The 26498-nt window shown below is 46.1% G+C and overlaps 1 protein-coding gene across 1 annotated transcript in view; it reads left to right on the forward strand.

Annotated features, from left to right (window-relative positions):
- MYO15A (myosin XVA) overlaps positions 1–26498 on the forward strand; it is a 192311-nt gene that overhangs the window by 83119 nt on the left and 82694 nt on the right. The window contains exons 35-41 of the mRNA XM_063932826.1: positions 6123–6184; positions 6881–7045; positions 7894–7969; positions 8578–8725; positions 19415–19547; positions 20721–20829; positions 24435–24556. Coding sequence (XP_063788896.1) covers positions 6123–6184; positions 6881–7045; positions 7894–7969; positions 8578–8725; positions 19415–19547; positions 20721–20829; positions 24435–24556 — 815 coding nt within the window. The remainder of the gene's footprint in view (positions 1–6122; positions 6185–6880; positions 7046–7893; positions 7970–8577; positions 8726–19414; positions 19548–20720; positions 20830–24434; positions 24557–26498) is intronic.

Raw genomic sequence — 26498 nt, forward strand, 5'->3', positions numbered from 1 at the left:
TCAGAGTGTGGTTAGGGTAGTGGTCTGGAGCTGTATGGGGGTTCAGTCTCAAGGGCTTCCACTGCGACTCAGTCGACCGACTGGAAAAACGGATGGTGTCATATGTTACCATTGACTCCGAGTCTTCTGGTGGGATCTTTCTGGAAGAGCTATTCAATGATGTCTTTCACAGCAGTGCCAAGTCTTGAAGGATGGTAATCAACACTTCCTGTGATGATTTGGGTCATTATGACACCAAATGAAAACCAGTCAGCACTGGCACTGTACTCCTTGCCAGCATTCACCTCAGGAGCAATGTAACCACATGTTTCTGCGAAGCCAGTTGCCCTCCGGTCTACAAGGATGTTCTCCAGTGCAAGACGAAGTTGTCGATCTTAATATGGCCCGTTCCAGCCACCAGGACGTTCTCAGGCTTGAGGTCATGATGGATTATGCCATTGGAATATAGGAACTGTACTCCACATACAAGCTCTGCTGAGCAGAACCTAACTCTAGAGATGTTAATGCGGCCTTCCCTCATTCAGTAGCTGATGGAAATCTCCTCCACTTGCATACTGCATTCCAAGTAGCAGATGCTCCTTGGCCTGCAGAGCAAAGTTGCCATGGATAAGGAAGGTACTTCCTTATGCCAGTTCCAACACTCTACTTTCCACAAATGCTACTTCTTCTTTGCCCCTGGCTAGCAGTTGTCTTTTCTTTATGACTTTCACAGCCACCATCTGATGACTAGACAAATCTGCTGATAGCAGGACCTTACCAATGAGCCCCAGTCTAACTGATGGAAAAACTTCAGTCTATGAATGGTGTCACTGGGGCAGGATGATGCAGCACTGCTGGTTCCGCGTCTCACTGCATCTGCTTGATGTTATTTTTCATAATTTTATGTCTGGTGTTCTGCTTTGAGTTGGATGAGAGCATCATACATCTCTCCTTCCTTTATCCAGATTATCGGCTCTTCTTCATCAGAGAAATTAGAAGAGATTCAAATCTTGCCGTCTTGTATGTTCTTCCTCTTCAACTCCGAAATGGATGAAAACTTCTCCCATCTGTTCTTCTCCTCCTTGATTAGAACCTTCAGCTGTTGCTCCTCAGAGGAGTCAGAGTTGATAATCATCTTCCTGCCATGACCGGCCTTATTCTTCTCCTCTTCTGCACTAGATGAGAGCTACTTCCTTCTTTCCACTCCTTTTTCATGCTCTTCTCCTCTTCTGAACTGAATGCTACCTTCCTCCTTCTTTTCCTCTTCTTCATGGATATCTTCGCCTCTTGCGCCTCAGTGCAGCTGGAAACGAAGCATCTCTTCAGTATGGCCTTCTTCATGGCTGCTCCCAACTGTAGCTCGGCCACCAGAGTAAACAACCTGCTTGTCCTGGCAACGTCTGCATCTTTCAAAAGTGGCATGCGGCAGACAGTGGCAGTTACCTGCCCATATACCTGTGCTACATACGTGGTGTATGCTGGCTGTCTCTGTGTGCATGTGGCATTAATTGGGAGGCATGTGTGAAATTAACACTGGATTAAACAGGGTTTTCCTAAATTATGAGGTGGGAAGCAATTTTATCAATGCAGATTGATCAGATTAAACTGTATTTACATTAAAGCTACATATTGGGGGAGATTCAAATGTTTGAAAAGTCAGTTGGGCGTCTGGTTTTTCCTATCTAATAGACAGGAAAAAACAGACACCCAACCGACTTTTCAAACATTTGAATCTCCCCCACTGAATGATGTTTGTCACTTATTAAAATAACATTAATTTTGTTAATATTTGTTAACAGTTATTACTATAGAGCACACACATTACACACCGCTTTACAGATAACATTTCAGTCACCGACATTAGTCCCTGCCACAGTAGATTTTACAAGGCCAAATTAATGTGCACAGACTGAGGTACTAATTAAGTCACCTGTGCTAATCATAAAACCTGGGCTGTTAGAATGCCTTGAGGACCGTGTTTGGGAACCACTGGATTAGAATGTAGATGCAATGTGGGCATCTTCCTCAATTTTCTCACCATCGTCTTCATTACTGTCAGCATATTAGTAAGAGAGCAAGAGAGAACACCCACACCTCATACATTCCACCAGCAACACCCCTGTTTGGGTTCAGTATGAGTTCCCGATGGACGTGATGCTGGCGGTCAGTATACCGACAGCGACATCCCATCCATTATAATCTCGACAGCCCCTCATTTAGCCCCCAACCTCATCTTTTCCTCACCCTAACCCTCCCTTGTGGGTGCCTAACCCTAACACTGCCCGCTTGGAGCTTAACCCTCCCTTCCTCGCTGCCTAAACTGAACCCTCCCCGTTAGGTGCCTAAGCCTAACCTCCCTTTCCATGTGCCTAACCCTCCCTCCCTGGTCCCTTACCCTAACGTTCCCGTGCCTGCACCCTAACCCCCCCTTCTGCTGCCTAAACCTAACACCTTCCCCCACGCTCGCGGCAGGATGGCAGCGCGTCCCGCTGTCAGGGCGATCGGGAGGCCGGCTTTTGGTATTTTGACGCCGGCATCCCATTTGGCAACGGTATTTCGATGCCGGGATTGTGTCCTCCCTCGGGTTCCCGGCGTCGGTATATCGACCGCCGGGATCCCGTTCATCAGGAAGCTAACTGCTTCCCCATTTATCAATTTATCAACGGTGTCAAAATGGAATGCCGGCATCAAAATACTGACAGCCGGCATCCCGATCATCCTGACAGCGGGACGCAGTGCAATCCTGACGCGGGGGTGGGTGGGTTACGTTTAGGCAGCAGGAGGGGGTTTAGGCCTAGCGTGCAGGCATGGGAAAGTTAGGGTTAGGGATCGGGGAGGGTTAGGGTTAGGCACCAAGCGGGGAGGGTTAGGTTTAGGCAGCGGTATAGGGAGGGTTAGGGTTAGCAATAAGCTGGGAGGGTTAGCACCAAGCGGGGAGGGTTAGGTTTAGGCAGCGGTATAGGGAGGGTTAGAGTTAGGCACCAAGTGGGGAGGGCTAGGGTTAGGCACCAAGCGGGGAGAGTTAGGTTTAGGCAGCAGTATAGGGAGGGTTAGGGTTAGGCACCAAGCGGGGAGGGTTAGGGTTAGGCACCAAGCGGGGATGGTTAGGGTTAGGCATCCACAAGGTAGGGTAGGGAAAAGGTGAGCGTTAGGAGCTAAATGGGGGGCTGTAGGGATTATGATGGACGGGATGCCGCTGTCGGTATACTGACCACCGGCATCCCGTCCATGGGTAACTCATACTGAACCTGATAAATGGGCCCCTTTATGTTTCTCAAGTAAATACAGTAAGAAGAGACGCATTTGCATAATGGGGGTCATTCTGACCCGATTGCACGCTGCAGTTTATCGCAGCGGTGCGATCGGGTCAGAACTGCGCATGCGCCAGCGCCGTAGTGCGCCAACGCATGCCAGATGGCCGCTACGATCGCCTCTGCCTGATTGACAGGCAGAGGCGGTCGCAGGGCGGGGCCAACACAGGTATGACCGAACCGAACGGGGGGCAAAGGCATCGCCGCCCCAATATATGGGATAAAGGTGGTCATTCCGAGTTGTTCGCTCATTGACGTTTTTCGCAACGCAGCGATTAGGTGGAAAATGCGCATGGTACGCAGCGCGCATGCGCTAAGTATTTTAACATCAAATGAAGCAATTTTATACAGGTCTGAGCAACGCTTTTCAGTCGCTGTGCTGATCGGTGAGTGATTGACAGGAAAGGGGCGTTTCTGGGAGGTAACTGACCATTTTCCGGGAGTGTGCTAAAAAACGCAGGCGTGCCAAGTAAAAACGCAGGAGTGGCTGGAGAAACGGGGGAGTGGCTGGCCGAACGCAGGGCGTGTTTGTGACGTCAAACCAGGAACTAAACGGACCGAGGTGATCGCAGTCTAGGAGTAGGTCTGGAGCTACTCAGAAACTGCTAGGAATTATTTAGTAGCAGTTCTGCTAATCTTTCGTTCGCTATTCTGCTAAGCTAAGATACACTCCCAGAGGGCGGCGGCCTAGCGTATGCAATGCTGCTAAAAGCAGCTAGCGAGCGAACAACTCGGAATGACCACCAATGTGCTCCCTTCTGTAATATATTGATAGTAAAGAAGGTTAGAAGTCACCATAATAAATACTCCAAGCCGTCAGGGGAATAGTTTTCTGTAAAACACACATTTTCCTAATGAACACTCTGATGACCTCAGATCTCACTATTATATTTTTCAGAAGATATAATTGCTTGTACGCAGGGAGCTTCCTAATTAGTTGTATTTATATACCATTAATTGTTCTGCATCTTATCATGCATGCTTTTATAGTTTGTCATGTGACAAAAGTTTACCCTCCTAACTATCCCAGTTAGATGACCTCAAAGGGGCGGAGTTTCACCCCAAACCGGGCATTTCTGTACGGATCACAGTGAGTTTCAGAGTCTTAAATGTGTCTTGACATCACATGTCTAAATATTGGGGTGTATGGGAAAAGGTGCTGCACCTTAAAGTATATCTGTCACCTACATACTACACTGTCTAGCATTTGGGAAATCGGGAAACGGGCGTTGCCATGCTTACAGGAAGCGCCATTATTCCGTAATTATTTACTAAAAAAACACATTGGGGGTCATTCCGAGTTCACTCGCTAGCAGATTTTAGCAGTATTGCACACGCTAGGCCGCCGCACTCTGGGAGTGTATCTTAGCTTAGCAGAATAGCGAACGAAAGATTAGCAGAATTGCGAATAGAAAATTCTTAGCAGTTTCTGAGTAGCTCCAGACCTACTCACAGATTGCGATCAGCTCATGTCGTTTCGTTCCTGGTTTGACGTCACAAACACGCCCTGTGTTCGGCCAGCCACTCCCCCGTTTCTCCAGGCACTCTTGCGTTTTTTCTTGGCACGCCTGCGTTTTTCCGCACACTCCCAGAAAACGGCCAGTTTCCGCCCAGAAACACCCACTTCCTGTCAATCACTCTCCGATCACTTCATTGATGAAAATTCTTCGTTCGGACGTGAGTAAATCTACTAAGTTTTGTGTAAAAATACTTAGCGCATGCGCACTGCGTACCATGCGCATGCGCATTTTAGCCTTAATCGCTCCGTTGCAAAATCGTCAACGAGCGATCAACTCGGAATGACCCCCATTGTTTTGCTGCTCACTAATGACCCACCTGTCTCTACAGTTACATACCTTGTGTCGTCGATTGGGATAGTCCCCTGAAATTGTGACTGTCCTGGTGAATTTTGGGCATTGGGAGATATGTACATACACTACAGTGTAAGCAACCATTTTGGCGCATACACTGGAAATTATGAAAGTCATTGAGGTATGAGGCAAACAGTTAAATAATCAGTTCATAGTGAATTTAGAGGCTGCATTCTCCTAATTATTAAATCAGCACACAGTGGGGGAGATATATCAAAGCTTGGAGAGAAACAAAGTGGAGAAAGATAAACTACCAACCAATCAGTTTCTGTCATTTAACAAGTTGTGTTTGAAAAACGAGCTGATTCGTTTGTACTTCATCTCCAAGCTGTGATAAATCTCCCCCAGTAGTGCTGCTACCACTGTGTGTAAGACCGTTTACCCTTATGGGGTCTATTCAATGCCTGTCGGATCCTCTCCGACGGAGAGGATCCGACAGTTCAGTATTTAATTTGCGGGCAATTCGACAGGTTTTTGCCCATATTCGACAATGCTGATCCGTCTGTTTTTAAAGTCGGATTGATATTGTTGAACGGGCCAAAAAACTGTCGGAATCGCCCCCAAATCCGACAAAACATGTGGATCCGCGGCTAACCCGCCGTTCCACGTGTTTTCCGACAATTCTGAATTTTTTAAAAGTTGGAAAAAAAACGCACTATAATTGAATAGGTCCATCCAAATTCGACCTAAAAAAGTCGACGTTTTTACGACCTTTTAAAAAATCCGACAGTAATTGAATAGACCCTTATAAATACAAAGGCCACAGTGACTGAAAGATCTGTAGACATTGACCTCAGGTTCTGGATCCCAGCGTGATACCATTATTACATGTACCACTGGAGGAGGGTCATACAATCAGTGGTGGAAGACTAGTTTGATGCCATTTCGTTGTAGGAGAGAGGGATTATTCAATTTTACTAATAAACCACAATCTGTAACATTAGACACTTCCTTCCCATAGGATTGGAACAAAGCATGTACGCTCAACAGCAAGCTTATATCAACCAGCAAGCCATGTTACTGGTAAGTCTTACTGGCTTATATCACACCTCTGCAGTGGACTGGTATTTTCTCTAATTTAGATATTATGATGCAGCCATTTTTTAAATTTATGTATTTATTTATGTATTTATTTATTTATTTATTTAAAGAACTCTACCCAAAAAGGAAAAATGAAATATTATACATAGCTCATGTTAGAGTGGAACCTGGTGAATTACACTTCCTGTGCTCCGCCGAATCCAAAACCATGCCCGTACGTCCCTATATTGTGCCCCTGTTCAGCTCTCCTGAGCCCCAGAGGCGGGAGCGGTTGTCAGTGATCCTGTACTAGTGCATGAGTCACAAATGAGTGCTTATCTCATACACTGAACCATTGATCCACCCTGTCTTTCGTGAATAGTCGGAAGCCAGGAGCATGAGATTGGCACTGATTTGTGATGCATGCACGATGAGAGGGGCATGGAGAGCCACTTCTGCTTGTTTGAATCAATGAATGGTAGTTTACAGGAGTGCAGAATAGGCTCCATTGGAGACTTGGAACTTGACAAATCACCTCAAAGGTAAATAATACTCCACGTTCCACTCTAATGTAACTAACTGCTTCTAATATCACATTTGTGCTTCTGGTTGTCTGTTCCGAGTTCTTCAACTGGGCAGTCTGGAAGTTAGTTCTCTATTTTTTCTTAACTTTTGCTATTTTTACCTCCTGATCCCCAGGCCCAGCAGATGACTATGCAGGCCATGGCAATCCAACAGCAAATGGTCAACAATTCTGCCGAATCCCCCCGTTCAACCAGCCCACGGTCCCCTTCCAGCAGAACCAGTTCTTACAGGGTGACCCCTACAGTGGCTCCAATGCCGAGAACTGGGGTTCCTGTCCAGGTAAAGCTAAAGCTCTTCTCACATCGTTCTAAGCAGTAAGAGGTCTGATTGTTATGGTGTCATCCCATATACAGAGACAAGAAAAAAATATTTAAAGATCTGTCTACACTTTTATTTCTACATTGTAAGATTCTGTAGCTTTCTATCTGGTGTATACCGACTTCAGGCCCAAAAAATGCAGCTGTCATCATCATCAACATGGACACTTGTTGACGTGTCTACGCGTCTAGTGGACTTGCCTTACATGGGAACACCCCTGTCCTGCCTCTCCTACCACCATTTAGCGCAAGTACAGGATAAACTCAGCTCGAAAGTCGTGCAACAAAATTTCATGTCAGTGACATTTTTACTTGGTGCAAATGGACATCATTTTGCTGGGTGGAAGGTTTGTAAAAGGTTATAACACTGCTGGCTTCACACTAGCTGAAATTACCAGCGATTGGCCCCATACTGAAGTTTTTGGCCACCATTGTTGACAACCTGTTCAACACTGGTCATATTATTATTATTATCGCCATCAGAAGATCGACATTGAACCACATCACTCTCTGGCAGCACTCACAGGCCTCAGCATGACGCCAGGTCTACCATACACCAAACTGGCAAACCTCTCCAATTTTACCACCCATGCATGTCACTGAGTAGTGGCATCTTCTCGTACACAGGGTTTCTTTAGCATGGAACATCCTTCAGAGAACATTAGCTTCTTAGTATAAGATATATATGAAAGGATTCCATAAAGGCCTTGCACTTTCAGAAAGGAAGAAACATGGCAGCCCTCATACAATAAGTTTGCAACTTATAATGGAACCAATATTTTTAAAACTCTATCCCTATTTTATTCGCAGAGGAATGCTGTGAATGGATCATTCTACAGAACACCTACAGCCTCCACCAGAGAGAACTCCATCAATTCCAGGCCTGGTGAGCTATCTTCTTTGGGCGCCATTTTAATTTGCTTCAGGATGTTAATGGCCACACACACTATGCAATGCCATTCCCCTGGCCATAATGCAATATGTTTCTTCTACTCAACCATCTGGCACGCAGTTCTGTGCCAGGCACAAGGTGCACCTACCACAGAAGCTCTATGGTGTTCCATTCTGAAGGGTCGAATGCAGTCAGGTTTTGATGATTCAGGGGGAGGTGTACTGAGCCCTGTAATTCACAGAATCGGTGTCATTAGAACTTACCACTTGTAGCCAAATTCACTCTTTCTACAGAAATAGGGGTAAATTTACTAAGATTGGAGTTCTATTTAAGATGGGATGTTTCCCATAGCAACCAACCTGATTCCAGGTATTATCTTCTAGAAGGTGCTAGATAAATGAGAAGTAGAATCTGATTGGTTGCTATGGGCAACATCCCATCTTAAGTAGAACTCCCATCTTAGTAAATTTAACCCATAGACTACAGGGAAGTTAGCATCACTTGTGTATTATAAAACATTATAATTAGATGAATAATGAAAAGGATTTGGTTTTACACTTTGCATTCACTATTATTTTTGCTGCTGTACGTTTTTGTTGTAGGTCATTCCAACCACCACAGGCCGGAAGATCTCATCCATCACAGCACTCTGAATTCCGAGCATTTTACTGACCCAACACACAATATTAAGGATATAATTAACCAGTACAAGCAGCCAGGTGGGACCAGACCTGTGGCTGCTCCTATAAGGTGGGTTGTGAAACTCTATATTTGCCCCCTAATGTTCTAGTGGGCGGTGTATTTCTCCATTACAGCTACCCATGGGGTAATCTTGAGTCAACCACCTGGCTGTATCTCCGCCTCTCTCACCTCAGGCTCCTGTAAGTGAACAGCAGATATTTGTCAATGCACACGCGGGTATAATAGCAGCAGAGCACATGTGGTGCAGGTGCAGCAGGTGTTGTACGGTTACCAGTGATGAAATAAGTGGGAGCCAGGCCATCTCATAGAGGAAAACAAATGTATTTGGATCTTCCAACTTTACTCCCAGCAAGTTACTTAGTTGCACAGGCAGCAGTTTCACTTGGGGTCAGAGATGACAATTTTGCGTAGTGCGACACTCTATGTCTCTCACTCCTCTGTCTCTTCACAGTTATGGTAACACCAGTATACTCACTTAAAGGTCCTAGCAAGTCATTCTGGCTGTGGCTAAGTCTCTAACCCTGTGATTCATTCCCATCTTTCATCCCATCCTGTAATTCACCCCCCCCTTCACCCCTACTTTGTAATTCATTCACTTCCTTCACCCCATCCTGTAATTCATCCCCCTCCTTCACCCCCACTTTGTAATTCATTCACTTCCTTCAGCCCATCCTGTAATTCATCCCCCTCCTTCACCCCCACTTTGTAATTCATTCACTTCCTTCACCCCATCCTGTAATTCATCCCCCTCCTTCACCCCCACTTTGTAATTCATTCACTTCCTTCACCCCATCCTGTAATTCATCCCCCTCCTTCACCCCCACTTTGTAATTCATTCACTTCCTTCACCCCATCCTGTAATTCATCCCCCTCCTTCACCCCCACTTTTTAATTCATTCACTTCCTTCACCCCATCCTGTAATACAGCCCCCTCCTTCACCCCACTCTGTAATTCATTACGTTCCTTCACCCCCCACCCTATAATTCATTTTTCTCCTTCACCCCCACCCTGTAATTCATTCCCCTCCTCACCCCCATCCTGCAATTCATTCACTTCCTTCTGTCACAACTGAGGGCCTGAGCTGACGGGAGGCAGCCTCAGTTGTAGGGGCTGAGATGTACCGGAACCTGGGAGGTTGTATCAGACCCCTGGACATGTAAGTAACATGAAGAATAACCGCCCGAAGGCGTGACCACGACAACTTGAATAAAAGTCAATGATGTTTATTTATGACAAACTCCATGCATCACAGTAGTAGTAAAAGAAACATAAAATCAGCAGAGAAATAATACAGTTCCTGGGTACTACAGGGTGGCAGGGACCACAGAGCTCTGGTAGTATGAGACAGTTCTTATTATCTGCGAGTTGGAAAGTCCTTACCAGGCCCGACTGTAGCAATGAAGAAAGCCCAGGATCGTACCAGCTGGTGTTCCAGGGAAAGCTGGACTGCTGTAAATAAAATAGCTGCTGTGGGTTCTGGTTGGAACCAGACAGATGTTGGCACGGAGTGGATACTGGCTGGAACCAGTTAAATAATAAATGAAGCTTGAGAGCGATGCAATATGAATGAAATGTAGAATTTGAGAGCGGAGAAATAATAATACCGGTGGAGAGTGGTAAACTGTAGAAAGGACACCGACCCTTTAAGAGAAGCTGTACTCTGCTGGAAGCTGGGCTGGAAGCAGGTAAAGTTGTGGCTGGAAACAGATGAATCCAAAATGGATCGGAGAGTCAGGCTACACCGCAGGTGGAATGCTGGTGCGGGTCTCTATGGTGGAAGTCTTGAGACAGGAGCTGGAACCTGGAAGACAATCACAGGAGAGAGACAAACAGGAACTAGGTTTGACAACCAAAGCACTGACGCCTTCCTTGCTCAGGCACAGTGTATTTATACCTGCAGCAAGGAAGGGATTGGCTAGGCAATTATGCAGATTAACAATACTGACAACAGATTGGAGGAAATGATCAGCTGACAGAATCCAAGATGGCTGCGCCCATGCAGACACTTGGAGGGAAGTTTGGTTTGTAATCCATGTGGTAATGAAAACAGTAATGGCGGCGCCGGCCACTGGAGACAGGAGACGCCAGGCAGACAAGTGCACATCCAACCACGCGGACACAGCGGAGGCCGCGGCTGACGTAATCCACTCTGACACTCTGCATGCAGAAGCTCAGGGACGGCGGCGGAGGCCGCGGGAGACGCCATGCCAGATGTATTATGGCGTTACTGTGACAGCGTCTCAGAGAGACAGGAGAGGATGCAGGAATGTGAACATTAGGATAACAGACGGGATCCGGTGCTGGAGCGCTGAGCCAGCCTTAGGAGGCATCTGATGGGTAAGAAATGGCGTCCAGATACCCGGATCGTGACAGCACCCCTCCCTTTAGGAGTGGCCCCAGGACACTTCTTTGGCTTTTGAGGAAACTTGGAATGGAATCTCCGGACCAAGGCAGGAGCATGGACATCAGAAGCATTGGTCCATGAACGTTCCTCAGGGCCGTAACCCTTCCAGTCAATAAGATATTGTAGTTGACCGTAACGGTGACGTGAGTCCAGGATCTTAGCCACTTCATACTCAACGCCTCGTTGAGTTTGGACTTTCGGAGTTGGAGGAAGTGAGGAATGAAACCGATTTAAGATCAGCGGTTTCAACAGGGAAACATGGAATGTCCTGGGTATTTTTAAGAAGGGAGGCAACTGGAGTCTGTAAGCAACAGGATTGATGACTTGTTCAATCTTGAAAGGACCGATATAGCGAGGTGCAAACTTCATACTGGGAACTCTTAACCTCAAATTCTTCGTGGATAACCATACCCGATCAACCACCTTGAGAGCAGGAACTGCTCGACGCTTCGTATCTGCAAACTTCTTGTACCTGAACGATGCCTTGAGCAGAGCTGATCGTACGCTCTTCCAGATATTGGCAAACTGATGCAAGGTGATATCCACTGCGGGAACAGAAGTTGCTGGAAGCGGTTGGAACTCAGGGACTTTAGGGTGGAATCCAAAGTTAGTGAAGAATAGTGTTGAAGCAGACGAAGAATGATACTGGTTGTTATGACAGAACTCGGCCCAGGGAAGTAATTGAACCCAGTCATCTTGAGAGGAGGACACATAGATGCGGAGGAAGGCCTCCAAGTCCTGATTCACCCTCTCGGTTTGACCATTGGTCTGAGGATGGTAAGCCGTGGAAAACTTTAGCTTGACTTGGAGGACTTGACATAAACTTCGCCAGAATTTGGCTGTGAATTGAACTCCTCGATCTGAGATAATTTCTTCAGGAAGACCGTGGAGTCGGAAGATCTCTTGTATGAATACTTGAGCCAACTTGGAAGCTGACGGAAGACCGGTGAGAGGAATGAAGTGTGCCATCTTGGTGAACCGGTCAACTACCACCCAGATGGTATTGAACTTGTTGCACATGGGTAAATCTGTAATAAAATCCATCGACAAATGGGTCCAAGGTCGACGGGGAACAGATAGTGGAACCAGTTGCCCCGCAGGCGACTGGCGGGATACCTTATGTTGAGCACACTTTGGGCAAGATGCAATAAACTCCAAGACGTCCTTTTTCAGAGTTGGCCACCAATAGGACCTAGAGATAAACTCCAGGGTTTTTTGGATACCTGTATGTCCGGCAAAACGGGAAGCATGGGCCCAATGCATGAGCTTCTTCCTTAGCATCGGTTTCACAAAACTTTTCCCTGATGGGGGCGTAGAGTCCATCCCTACCGTGGAGAATGCCAACGGATTTATAATAGGATGCTTGTCTGAAGACTCTGACTCATTTTCTTGCTCCCATGAGCGGGAAAGGGCATCGGCCTTGCGATTCTGAGAGCCCGGACAGAACTGGAGTTTAAAGTCGAACCTGGAAAAGAAAAGTGCCCATCTGGCCTGACGAGGGTTGAGACATTGTGCGCCTTTCAGATATAAAAGGTTCTTGTGGTCTGTAAGTATGGTGATTGAATGAGAAGCTCCCTCCAACAGATACCTCCACTCTTCTAGAGCGAGCTTGATGGCTAGCAACTCCTGGTCGCCAATGGCATAGTTGCGCTCAGCTGGGGAGAACTTCCGGGAGAAGAAACTGCAAGGGTGTAAATGGCCATCTTTAGCCCTCTGAGATAACACCGCTCCTACTCCAACGGAGGAGGCATCCACCTCTAAGATGAAAGGAGAGTCGATGTCAGGCTGTTTCAGAACAGGCGCAGAGATGAACCTTTGTTTCAACAGATGAAATGCTTGCATGGCTTCTTCAGACCACTTGGACGGGTTAGCACCCTTCTTAGTGAAAGCAGTAATAGGCGCCACAATGGTGGAAAAGTCTCGTATAAACTTTCGGTAATAGTTGGCGAACCCTAAGAACCTCTGGACCCCTTTGAGGGTTAAGGGTACCGGCCAATTTTGGATTGCTTGTAGTTTCTCAGGATCCATCTCTAGTCCGGAACCGGACACAATGTACCCTAGAAACGGAATGGACTTGACTTCAAAGACGCATTTCTCTAATTTGCAATAGAGATGATTGACACGGAGACGGGACAGAACCTCTTTAACCCAAAAACGATGTTCCTCTAAATCGTTGGCAAAAATGAGGATATCGTCTAGATAGACCACGACATGACGGTATAGAATGTCTCTGAAGATCTCATTGACAAAATGCTGGAAGACAGCTGGAGCATTGCTCAATCCGAAGGGCATGACGAGGTACTCATAATGTCCGTCACGGGTGTTAAAGGCGGTCTTCCACTCGTCACCCTCACGGATCCGGATGAGATTGTATGCACCTCTCAAGTCCAGCTTTGTGAAGATGGTAGCTCCGCTAACTCTATCAAAGAGCTCAGTAATCAGGGGTAAAGGATAGCGGTTCTTGATGGTAATGTCGTTCAAACCTCTGTAGTCGATGCACGGCCGCAGACCACCATCTTTCTTCTTTACAAAAAAGAAGCCTGCGCCGGCTGGAGAAGAAGAAGGTCGAATGAACCCCTTTGCTAGGTTCTCTTTAATGTATTCCTCCATAGAATGCGTCTCAGGCAGAGACAACGGATAAGTTCGGCCTCGAGGTGGAACCTTCCCTGGAACGAGATCAATCGGGCAGTCCCATTCTCTATGAGGAGGAAGGATATCAGCAGAAGCTTTACTGAACACATCCGTGAAATCTTGATATGGAGGAGGTGGAACATCAGACGACCTGGGGGAGGAAGAACAGACAGGCAATACTTTAAACAAACATGTCTCAGCACAGGAGGAACCCCATGCCAGAATCTGCGTAGTCGTCCAATCAATTGTAGGATTGTGAAGACGGAGCCATGGAAGGCCCAGGACCACAGGATGTGTGGCTCTTGGAATCACTAAAAAAGAAATAAGTTCGGAATGAAGAACTCCCACTCTCAGACGAACTGGTAGAGTCCTTAGAGAAATAACTGTATCAAAAATCTTGCTGCCATCCACGGCAGTTAAGGAGATGGACGAAGGAAGTCTCTCGGTGGGTAGGGACCACCGTTTAACACAGGCTTCGGTAATAAAGTTCCCAGCTGCTCCGGAATCAAGGAGGGCAATGACGTTCCGATAACGTTGAGCAATTTGGAGCGACACTGGGAGATTACAATCATGAGGAGATGGAGAGGAGATCATTACTCCTAGCCGGCCCTCTCCTGGGCGAGCTAGGGTTTGGAGTTTTCCCGGACGTTCGGGACAGGCATTGATGGTGTGAGACGGAGCTGCACAGTAAAGACAGAGAGACTCGGAGAGACGTCTTCGGCGCTCAGCAGGAGTTAAACGGGAACGGCCAATTTGCATGGGCTCATCTTTAGATGGTGACAGTTGGCGAGGAGGAGGAGCAGAAGATTTTGGAGCAGATGATCTTCCACGATCAGTTGCTCTCTCTCTGAAACGTAAATCAACTTTCGTGCAGAGTGAGATTAGCTCATCTAACTTGGAAGGTAAGTCTCTGGTAGCTAACTCATCTTTAATACGCTCAGATAAGCCATGCCAGAATGCAGCATACAGGGCCTCGTCGTTCCAGACCAGTTCGGATGCCAGGATCTGGAACTGTATCAGATATTGTCCTACAGTACGTGACCCCTGGCGTAAACGGAGAATCTCGGATGAAGCTGAGGTTACCCGGCCTGGCTCGTCGAAGATGCGCCTGACTGTTGACACGAATGCAGTGTAAGAAGATAGCAGGGTGTCGGACCTCTCCCATAACGGTGATGCCCAATCAAGGGCTGAGCCACTGAGAAGAGAAATAATGTAGGCAATTTTTGTACGGTCACTGGGAAAATTGCCAGGTTGTAGCTCAAACTGAATCTCACACTGGTTGAGAAATCCCCTGCAGAATCTTGGAGATCCGTAAAATTTTGCTGGCGTTGGAAGATGAAGACGTGGAGCAGAAATGGGTAAGGTGGGTGGGGTTATAGCTGGAGTCACTGTGGTTGACGCACCAGACGCGCCTGATCCACGGAGAGTTGTCTGAATCCCATCCAGCCGAGTAGAGAGATCCTGGAGACAGCGGATGATGTGGCCCTGTGCAGCCTCCTGATGTTCTAGTCGGGCTGCCAGTTCTTGCATCGGCCTGGCCGCTTGATCCTGGTCTCCGGCTGGATTCATTAGGTCAGTGCTTACTGTCACAACTGAGGGCCTGAGCTGACAGGAGGCAGCCTCAGTTGTAGGGGCTGAGATGTACCGGAACCTGGGAGGTTGTATCAGACCCCTGGACATGTAAGTAACATGAAGAATAACCGCCCGAAGGCGTGACCACGACAACTTGAATAAAAGTCAATGATGTTTATTTATGACAAACTCCATGCATCACAGTAGCAGTAAAAGAAACATAAAATCAGCAGAGAAATAATACAGTTCCTGGGTACTACAGGGTGGCAGGGACCACAGAGCTCTGGTAGTATGAGACAGTTCTTATTATCTGCGAGTTGGAAAGTCCTTACCAGGCCCGACTGTAGCAATGAAGAAAGCCCAGGATCGTACCAGCTGGTGTTCCAGGGAAAGCTGGACTGCTGTAAATAAAATAGCTGCTGTGGGTTCTGGTTGGAACCAGACAGATGTTGGCACGGAGTGGATACTGGCTGGAACCAGTTAAATAATAAATGAAGCTTGAGAGCGATGCAATATGAATGAAATGTAGAATTTGAGAGCGGAGAAATAATAATACCGGTGGAGAGTGGTAAACTGTAGAAAGGACACCGGCCCTTTAAGAGAAGCTGTACTCTGCTGGAAGCTGGGCTGGAAGCAGGTAAAGTTGTGGCTGGAAACAGATGAATCCAAAATGGATCGGAGAGTCAGGCTACACCGCAGGTGGAATGCTGGTGCGGGTCTCTATGGTGGAAGTCTTGAGACAGGAGCTGGAACCTGGAAGACAATCACAGGAGAGAGACAAACAGGAACTAGGTTTGACAACCAAAGCACTGACGCCTTCCTTGCTCAGGCACAGTGTATTTATACCTGCAGCAAGGAAGGGATTGGCTAGGCAATTATGCAGATTAACAATACTGACAACAGATTGGAGGAAATGATCAGCTGACAGAATCCAAGATGGCTGCGCCCATGCAGACACTTGGAGGGAAGTTTGGTTTGTAATCCATGTGGTAATGAAAACAGTAATGGCGGCGCCGGCCACTGGAGACAGGAGACGCCAGGCAGACAAGTGCACATCCAACCACGCGGACACAGCGGAGGCCGCGGCTGACGTAATCCACTCTGACACTCTGCATGCAGAAGCTCAGGGACGGCGGCGGAGGCCGCGGGAGACGCCATGCCAGATGTATTATGGCGTTACTGTGACAGCGTCTCAGAGAGACAGGAGAGGATGCAGGAATGTGAACATTAGGATAACAGACGGGATCCGGTGCTGGAGCGCTGAGCCAGCCTTAGGAGGCATCTGATGGGTAAGAAATGGCGTCCAGATACCCGGATCGTGACACCTTCACCCCAACATTATAATTCATCCCCCTCCTTCACCTCCACCCTGTAATTCTTCCCCCTCCTTCACCCCCGATCCGGAACTTTACTTTCCCTCCTTCACCCCCATCCTGTAATTCATTGACCATCCATCCCACATTCGCCCTCCCTCACCCATCAGCCCTGAACTCATTCCACCATCACTCATACCCAACCCTTAAATAATTCCACCTTCGCTCATACCCCATTTCTTCATTGACCCTCCCTCATCCACTACCATGACACTCATTTTCCCCTCCCTTCGCCCACCTCCTGTTAATTATTCACCTCAGCCCCACTGTAACATTCACCCTAAAGTTAATTCCCCAATCCCTTGGGCCCTCCATGTAATTATAGACGCCCGCTGAACCCTCTGTAATTTATCCCTCTTCTCCATTGCTAGTTTTTGCAGGTGGGATGGCGTTGTTATGAGGAGTGGGATAGCAGTCACATCATGCTGCCAGTGCTCCCATGTGCCACTGATAGAGTTGACCATCGACCATTGATGGTTAGCAACCATAGATAATTTACTGGTGATGGCTTTACCATTGATGGAGAAGGTCTGATGGTGCAGAGTTCCTTATTTCTTCATTGCGCATGCACAGCAATGATCTACAATTGTGAACCATCGATTGTTTTCTAGCGATGGTTAGAAATCATCAATGTTTGACCCTCCAATGGACAATCTTAGCCAGTGACTGGGAGCATACCGCCACACGATGGCCTTACAGTGCAGCGCCACATACATATCATCCTCCTCTGCACAGGTAGATAGCAGCCGGGCATGGGAGGAATGGACAGGGAGGGGATGATGGTGGTCTGGGCCTCGTGTATTACATGCTTAACTAAATTCAAGTATCCCCATTATTAGCCTGTGCAGAAAGGGGGTGCTTAATGCAAATCACAAGAAGGCCGGTGGCCAGTGCAGCGAACATTAAATGAGCGACGTGATGTGGCTCATGCAATGTTTTAGGCACCTCCCCCCCCCCCGAAATGTTGGCCCTCTAGCTTGCTACCTAGTTCGGCCCCTGCCTGTACGCTCGTATTTAACGCTCCCGGCTCTCCGCAGCATCACCAGCCCATCTCTGCGTTCCGATGCCTTCCCCTCGGAACTCAGACACTCTCGAGTATCAGCAGCCTTTACTCGAGACGCAAGCTCCGCAGACCAAACTCGGACCCATGCGACCGTCGGGTTCACTCGGCAGCACTCCATAAGGTAAGAGTTGAAGGCGTATACATTAGACATGAGTTGGAATCCCACTGAACTGAAGCTTAAGCTCCCAGTTCCACGTTCTAAAATGCTTGGTTCCGTGAACGCTCTCATCTCACATGTCATAAAGGGCGTCACCTACGGGGGGGGGGCGACACACATAGACAGCTAATGAGATCTGTTCGTCAATAGAAGAAGTTACAATGCCTCACTTAGGGATGCAGTCAATTTACCTACAATCAAAATCTCAACGGTCAAAATACCGACAACCTATGACCGACGGTCAAAATCCTGACAAGGTCAAAATACCGACAAGTCAAAATACCGACATTTAAAATGTCGACAAGTCAAAAAGTCAGCATGAGTTTTTCATTGAAACCGACTTGTTCATACTTAACTGTGCCAGTGGACCTGGAGGGGGAATATAATAGTGTTCCGAGCGCAGCGAGTCACCATGCCCGAAGCATGGCGAGCGCAGCGAGCCATACGAGGGGACACGGTACACTTATACGGTGTCCATGTCGACCTATGTCGACATTCACAAAAAACAATGAAAAACTAGTGTCGACTTTTTGACCTATCGACATTTTAAATGTTGGCATTTTGACCTTGTCAGGATTTTGACTGTCGCTCAATTGTTGTCGATATTTTGACCGTCGGGATTTTGATTGTAGGTATTTTATACTAAACCCTCCACTTATATGTGTATTAGCTCCGGGTGTGGTATTGAAAGTCGACAGTAACTAGGTCGACAATGTCTAGGTCGACCACTATTGGTCGACAGTAACTAGGTCGACAGGGTGTCTAGGTCGACAGGGTCTTTAGGTCGACATGTTCTAGGTCGACAGGTCAAAAGGTCGACATGAGTTTTTCATGTTATTTTGGTGTCGTTTTCTTCGTAGAGTGACCGGGAACCCCAATTAGTGCACCGCGTTCGCTCGCCATGCTTCGGGCATGGTGCCTTCGCTCCGCTACCGCTTCGCTCGGCACAGATTACCGTTCCAATCGTAGTGCACGTGGATCGTTAAGTATGAAAAGGTTCAAAAAAAGAAAAAAATTGTGAAAAACTCATGTCGACCTTTTGACCTGTCGACCTAGAACATGTCGACCTAAAGACCCTGTCGACCTAGACACCCTGTCGACCTAGTTACTGTCGACCAATAGTGGTCGACCTAGACATTGTCGACCTAGTTACTGTCGACTTTCAGTCCGGATCCCATTAGTTCCTTTGCTGCAGTGTATTCACTACAAGCTACACTTAGACCAGAGGCAATATAGCAAGTTGACATTTAATATGTGATAATATATGAAAGAGGATGAGAGTTTAAGTGCTCAGTCCTGCTTCCAGTCTATGTGGCTTACCTGTGACAAACGCATTGTGAGCAAAAATATAGTACACCAGCCCATAGTATTGTGAAAAATGTGATAGCACCGATATAACACACACATATATATATATATATATATATTTAAATGTGCCACTTTAAGGCATACAATTTGTATTACCAATGTCCTCCCGTCTGTATCTAATGTTTGTACCCCTGGCAAAATCTCTGTGTGGTTTTGTATGGTTCACAGGAAGGAGCCTGCTAAAATTTTTGGGCGCAGATTGGACCCCCATGAAGAAGCTATGAAAATCCTGAAGGGACAGGTGTCTAATCGACCACTTGCAGGACCAACACCGGTTTCCAACATGTCTTACGTCCCTAAGGTGAGACTGGTCCCGCCCCCTCCCACACTTGCCTGCCCTCCCCAAATGTAGTAGCAGAGTGAGCCACCCAGTGAAGAGGCTGCGATGGGGCCTTGAGGTCATTCAATGGCATCGTCACTGCCAGGCCCTCGCTGTACAATACCGCACCTCAAGGCATTGCGTAGTGTGGTCATGATGACACAAATCACGTTGTCAGGTTCCCATCCCTGCTCCATGGATATCTGTGTAGGGATTTTCTGGAGGGACAGCTCTTAGGCATAAGAAGCAGATGGAGCAAAGTTTCATGCAAGTCGGCCATATTTGCTCCCGCATTGCATGCACAGAACTAAATGAGTAGTTTCAGCTGTAGGCCAAGTTGCACACATCCCGGCAGCTGGACCAGCCATCATTGTTAAGTGTGCACAACTGCGCTAGCATTAGCCCTGGTGCACTAGGTTACATCTGGACACAGGCATGTTTATGCATACGCACACCTCTGCATAGCCGGCACTTACATCGATACGCTGTCTCTAAACTGTTGGGTTGATTCCGATGGGTTGATTAGATATCACAGTTGCTGCTTCCTTGGAAGCAGCAACTGTGCTTTCATAAGGTAATGCAGCAGGAGGTGTCTGATATAAGTAGATGCCTCCTGCATGCATGGGTGATCCAGTGCTGTGTCCAAGAATGTAGCATCGATATCTCCTTCGACACCATCGGCCGGCTGGGTGACTCATGAGTTTGCGCAGACAAGCCGCTACAGCTCCGTCACTGAGGCCAGGAAATCTCCATTGGCACTCCTACAAAATGGAGGCAACATCGCTGTCCCTTCCCTGTCGCCAAATGGCTGCAGACTGTCACTCTACTGGCGTCAGCAGCCGTTCTGAGTCTGAGATCGCAGGATCCATATTGCACATGTGCAGTACAAATCCAGCGCATGCGCAATGTACCGAAGTTCAGTACATTGCAAGATTTTTTTTCTTTGTATCGGGACCTGAATTGCGTATACACCTGGCTCTAGAACATATGCAGTGTGCGAAAACACACAATGCAGCTTGCATTCCACACTGCATCAGCTCCAGAGTGACTACCCCTGTTTATTTCTGTGTATTATTAGTTTACCATGTATATTATATTGTATTTTTGATTTAACTGGTACTTATATTTTTATTCCTGGCCTGTCTTTTCCACTAGACTTCTAGAGAAACTGTGGCTTTGGTAAAACCCGTTCCAAGCATTAAAACGAAGAAACCTGCCAACCCACCGCCCATCAGCTGCGTCAGACCCACCACGGCACCCCCAGGTAGTCAATGTGTCCACATAATGATCACAATGTCTGAGCAACGTGTCAGTGGAATTAAGGGCCTCATTTAGAGATGGACGCTGTTGAACAGCCACTGTGTGACATATGCTAATGTCACAGGAGGAGTCTCGTGTTAATAGACCACTCCAGCCAGCTGCTCTGTAAGGAGGCAGCATCAAATCATCTGCTTGAACATCGGGCATCTGAGTGACCCTCAGATGACCGATGTGCAGTTAGTTACTTGGTCCTTTTTGTTTTACTCCAACTAAGAATCAGTCCCATTGTGCATGACATGCTCCCTGGCTGGATGGAGGCAGAGCATTGCCTAGGTTCTAGTGCCTGGCCACAGGAAGCTTATCCGCAGAAAGGGGGGAAATAAGAACATGCCTTTATTGGGTGTAGTATGGTATGCCAGCGGCCGGGCTCCCGCGGCCAGCATACCGGCGCCAGAATCCTGACCGCCGGCATACCAACAGGTGGGCGAGTGCAAATGAGCTCCTTGCGGGCACGCGTGCCACGCTATCTATTCTCCCTCCAGGGGGTCGTGGACCCCCAAGAGGGAGAAAAGGTGTCGGTATGCCGGGTGTCGGGATTCCGGCGCCGGTATACTGTGCGCTGGGATCCCAACAGCCGGCAAACTGAAGACCACCCAACTTTATTATAAAGTTAGTGTACAGGCAATTGCAGGTGCATGCAAAACAATGCACTGGGGTCCCCTACCCACCCATTCATGGGAAAAGATAAAATGATAATTTAAAAAAACTATATATATATATATATATATATATATAGAGAAAGTCCCATTGGGGGGGAGGCACTCTCCAAATCATAGAATAAGTCCGAATCTGGTACAACAATATTTTAATATTCAATATAGTAGCTCCAAATGTCGACGTTTCGATTCAGACATAGAATCTTTCTCAAGACGAGCAATACAATGCAGCATCCATAGTCAATTATACACATCAATGCCTGATTCCAAGCTCATATATACGGAGTAAACCGGAATAGGGACTTTATGCTCAGGAGGAAGGACATCCAGCATGAAGCTATTCACTCAAAGGTAAAACAACATATATGAAGTCGAGACATCCATCACAGCAGGTGTTAATTCCTCCAGACTTAAGGAGTCTGGAGAGTTAGCAAGGCACTCACGAGCATCAGGACAGGGCTTTATATATATAAAAGAACCCTTGTTGCACTGTGACTGAATAGCAGCACCACTAGATGAACCCCCTGTCAGTGGAGGTCTGCAAAAACTCAAATAATACAAAATCTGGGTGCCCTGATGTGTATACCTCTAGTTCACAATTCTCGGTACAGCCAAGAGATACACTAAAAAAACACTTTTAAAAGTGGTTGTGTTACACATAAAATTTAATCACAATAAAATAAGTAAAACATACAATGACATTTGTGTAACTTATGTTGATATATACATAACATCAGTTATTTCAGATCACAATCCATGATAATGTATTCATCCAATTATGGTTCAGCAACTCATTTTGCGATGCAATTCAGAGGTCAACTACACTAATATAAACAACACGTTTCGTCACAATGACTTCATCAGGGGTGTGTATCGGGTGTCAAACCCACGTGTGTGTTATTCAATAAGACAGCCTGACATATATGTAGAAGGATTGAAATGCCAGAACAAATGGCCAATCACACCCTTAATTTGGAATGTGTATCCAATTGGGGAGTCACAGGGTATTTGTCTTGTAGGAATTAAATATGAAATGGCACAAGACTTTGGATCCCAATGGAGCCGCATATAATGAACCGGCGCCATAAAAATAGATACAGAGACGTAGATAAATCCGCTTGGAATTTAGAATAACTTGAGATTCTCTCAGAAAAAAAGCTGAACACAATTCATGCAATTAAGATAATGTATCCCTCTGAAAAATCTACATAGTAGGTGTCTGTCTGTTTGTTCAGGCTAATTTGGAGGACCTCTGGATGGATTTTGATGCAGTTTTCACAATTCTATCAAGCATTTGTAGAGGAAGGTTTAGGTGTATGAAACATTTAAATCCGTCCAGTGGTTCTCTTAGCCCGAACAAACAGGGACTTTATTTAATACTATGTAGAGATGAAAACACTGATACTGTGCTAATATATTAAGTACATATTTAATAGATGACAATCACATACATTGAATGCAAAGGTTTAAAACCATTATCAATTGATACTGTATATAACCTGAAAAAGAAAAAATCTCACCCACTGAGGTACATACATAAGAGCTTAGTTCTGAGTTTTTAGGGATGCTTGTTGATGTGACCTGAGGTGATCACCCTGTTGACCTTGAAAAATCTGCCACGTAGATCAGCGAAACACGTTGGCTGTTTACCCCATCCACCCATGAGGTACCCACTACCTGAACCAGCTCTGGAACCAACCAGAGAAAAGATGCATTGAGCTATATGCTAAAAAAACTGCTCTGGTTGCCAAGAAAACTAACACTGCAGAGGACAAAGGGGGTCATTCCGAGTTGTTCGCTCGCAAGCTGCTTTTAGCAGCTTTGCGCACGCTAAGCCGCCGCCTACTGGGAGTGAATCTTAGCTTATCAAAATTGCGAACGAAAGATTTGCAATATTGCGAAAAGACTTCTCTGTGCAGTTTCTGAGTAGCTCGAGACTTACTCTGCCAGTGTGATCAGTTCAGTGCTTGTCGTTCCTGGTTTGACATCACGAACACACCCAGCGTTCGCCCAGACACTCCTCCGTTTCTCCAGCCACTCCCGCGTTTTTCCCAGAAACGGTAGCGTTTTTTCACACACTCCCATAAAACGGGAGTGTGTGAAACACCCACTTCCTGTCAATCACATTACGATCACCAGAACGAAGAAAAAACCTCGTAATGCCGTGAGTAAAATACCTACCTGCATAGCAAATTTACTTGGCGCAGTCGCACTGCGGACATTGCGCATGCGCATTAGCAACTAATCACTCCGTTGCGAGAAAAAAATAACGAGCGAACAACTCGGAATGACCCCCAAAGACCGCATTTCAACTGAGGACTCCGGCCTACTATTGCCAGCAGGTCTTGTGAATTTTCTCCTCAGGTGGTGGGTGCAAACAAGCATATGAGAAGTCCCTCCGTTTATGGCAATCCACCTCATTTTGTAAGGCACCATAAACAGGGTGATCACCCCAGGACACATCAACAAGCATTTACTAAACACACTTGGGTGGTCATCAATATACGTGCCTACTCTCCATTCTCAGGAGACTTCACTGTAAATCAGAAGTGTGCCTAGGCTCACAATACTCCTTAATTGCCACTCCAGAAGTACCAATCCATTATGCAACATTGTCTGCGGCCTGGGACCCAGTGGTCACTCGGGGGACCACTTATTCTAACTTTGTTTACGAGACAGAAAAGATGCAGATTCCGGAAAAAAAAATGCATACACAATGCAAAGGCAATTTCAGATTGAAAAAAGTCTCTAGGTGCATTTAAGGCTCACTCTGAGTATGGCCATAAGTGCATAGGTCAAGGGTGGGAGGAAGAGAATATTTTTGGAGAAATATTTTCTTGGTAAATCTACGCATGTGTTCTGCCATTCTTGTAATGTTTTTTGTGGTCTCCAGTCTCTGTTTCTCGGGAGCTGTCTGAAGACCAGGAGAACATTCAGACCCAGCTACATCGCCAGTACAGTGAGGAGCACTACACCTACAGCAATGTGCCCTGGAAGATCTACATCAGGAAGGAGGTGAAGTGACCTGCTATACAGTATTGTATAATACACCTAAGGTTTAATGTAGCGGGACCAGCAGAATATATGGTACAGTGTAGCAGGACCAGCACAATATATGGTGTAGTGTTGAAAATCCATCACAATATAAGGTACAATGTAGCAGGACCAGAACATTATATGGTACAATGTAGCAGGACCAGAATAATATATGGTACAGTGTAGCAGGACCAGCACAATATATGGTGCAGTGTAGCAGGACCAGCACAATATATGGTGCAGTGTAGCAGGACCAGCACAATATATGGTGCAGTGTAGCAGGACCAGCACAATATATGGTGTGGTGTAGAAGACCAGAACAATATAAGGTACAATGTAGCAGGACCAGGAACATTATATGGTGCAATGTAGCAGAACCAGCACAATATCTTGTTCAGAGTAGCAGGGCAAGCAAAATATATGGTGCAGTGTAGCAGGAAAGAAAGAAGAATATGAATCCTATAGAGCGCAATAAACCCTTTATGTGCAGCCCGGTTTTACTCTAAGGTACACCAAACCTAAAAGTCACAGATAAATAGAAAGAAGAGTGAACCCGTGGCGCAAAAAATAGAACATATATAATGGGTTAACCATGCTATAGAATGCTGAGAGTACAAATAACAGCATAGAACACAGACATTCCTGGTTTATCCTTCCTCGAATGAACACTTCTCCAATCCAAAAGGACTTTCACCTCAGAAAATAAAGGATTTTAGTGCAACACTGTTGGAAAATAAAATCCTTATTTTATTAATTCATTCCACTCACATTTAAGTGTTGGGAAAACCGCATATCATGAAATTCATTCATAGAAGTACTTTTCTGTATTTCTCCTTATATAAACCTCAGAAAGAGAAATATTTAGTGCAACACCGTAGGGCCAATAAAACACTTTTAATTTCTCATTACACTCACATGAAAGACAATAAAAAACACATTAAAATCGTGCAGGGAAATTCTGGTTCTCACGAAGAACGGAGCGGGCATTCATCAATCCATATAGTTTCAGATGCTTCTGAAGAAGGACCGCCATACTATAGGTCCGAAACGCGTTAAGCAGGTGGCTACTCTGTGACTTTAAGGGACAACTGGGACTCTCTTAATGACTTTGGATGAGCAGGAAGGGCCGGTAACTATATGGATTGATGAATGCCCGCTCCGTTCTTTGTGAGAACCAGAATTTCCCTTCACGATTTTAATGTGCTTTTTTATTATCTTTCATGTGAGTGTAATGAGAAATTAAAAGTGTTTTATTGGCCCTACGGTGTTGCACTAAATATTTCTCTTTCTGAGGTTTATATAAGGAGAAATACAGAAAAGGACTTCTATGAATGAATTTCATGAAATGTGATTTTCCCTACACTTAAATGTGAGTGGAATGAATTAATAAAATAAGGATTTATTTTCCAACAGTGTTGCACTAAAATCCTTTATTTTCTGAGGTGAAAGTCCGTTTGGATTGGAGAAGTTTTCATTCGAGGAAGGATAAACCAGGAATGTCTGTGTTTTATGCTGTTATTTGTATAGCATGGTTAACTCATTATACATGTTCTCTTTTTTGCGCTATGGGTTCACTCTTCTTTCTATTTAGCAGTGTAGCAGGAGAAAGACCAGCACGCACTCTACAATCTCTACTAACACATATGCTATAATGAAATAAATGCTATGATTGGGGTAGAAATCTATATTATCACCTTTAAGGTTGCCATGTAAGGTAGCCTATGAGGCCAACATCTGTCCTCTGGTTCTCCAGTTAGACTTCTCTCAACTAGAGGACCAGCCACAGGCCATCTCACAGTTCACTGAGAACGGCTGATGGTAATGAATAACATGCTTCAACTATCAGTTATGTAACTTACCTTTAGGGATTATACAGTATGTATGTGCCAATATTATGAGTTGGAGGAATAAGGAATGTATT

Source organism: Pseudophryne corroboree, chromosome 7 (assembly GCF_028390025.1).
Source record: "Pseudophryne corroboree isolate aPseCor3 chromosome 7, aPseCor3.hap2, whole genome shotgun sequence".
NCBI lineage: Eukaryota > Metazoa > Chordata > Amphibia > Anura > Myobatrachidae > Pseudophryne > Pseudophryne corroboree.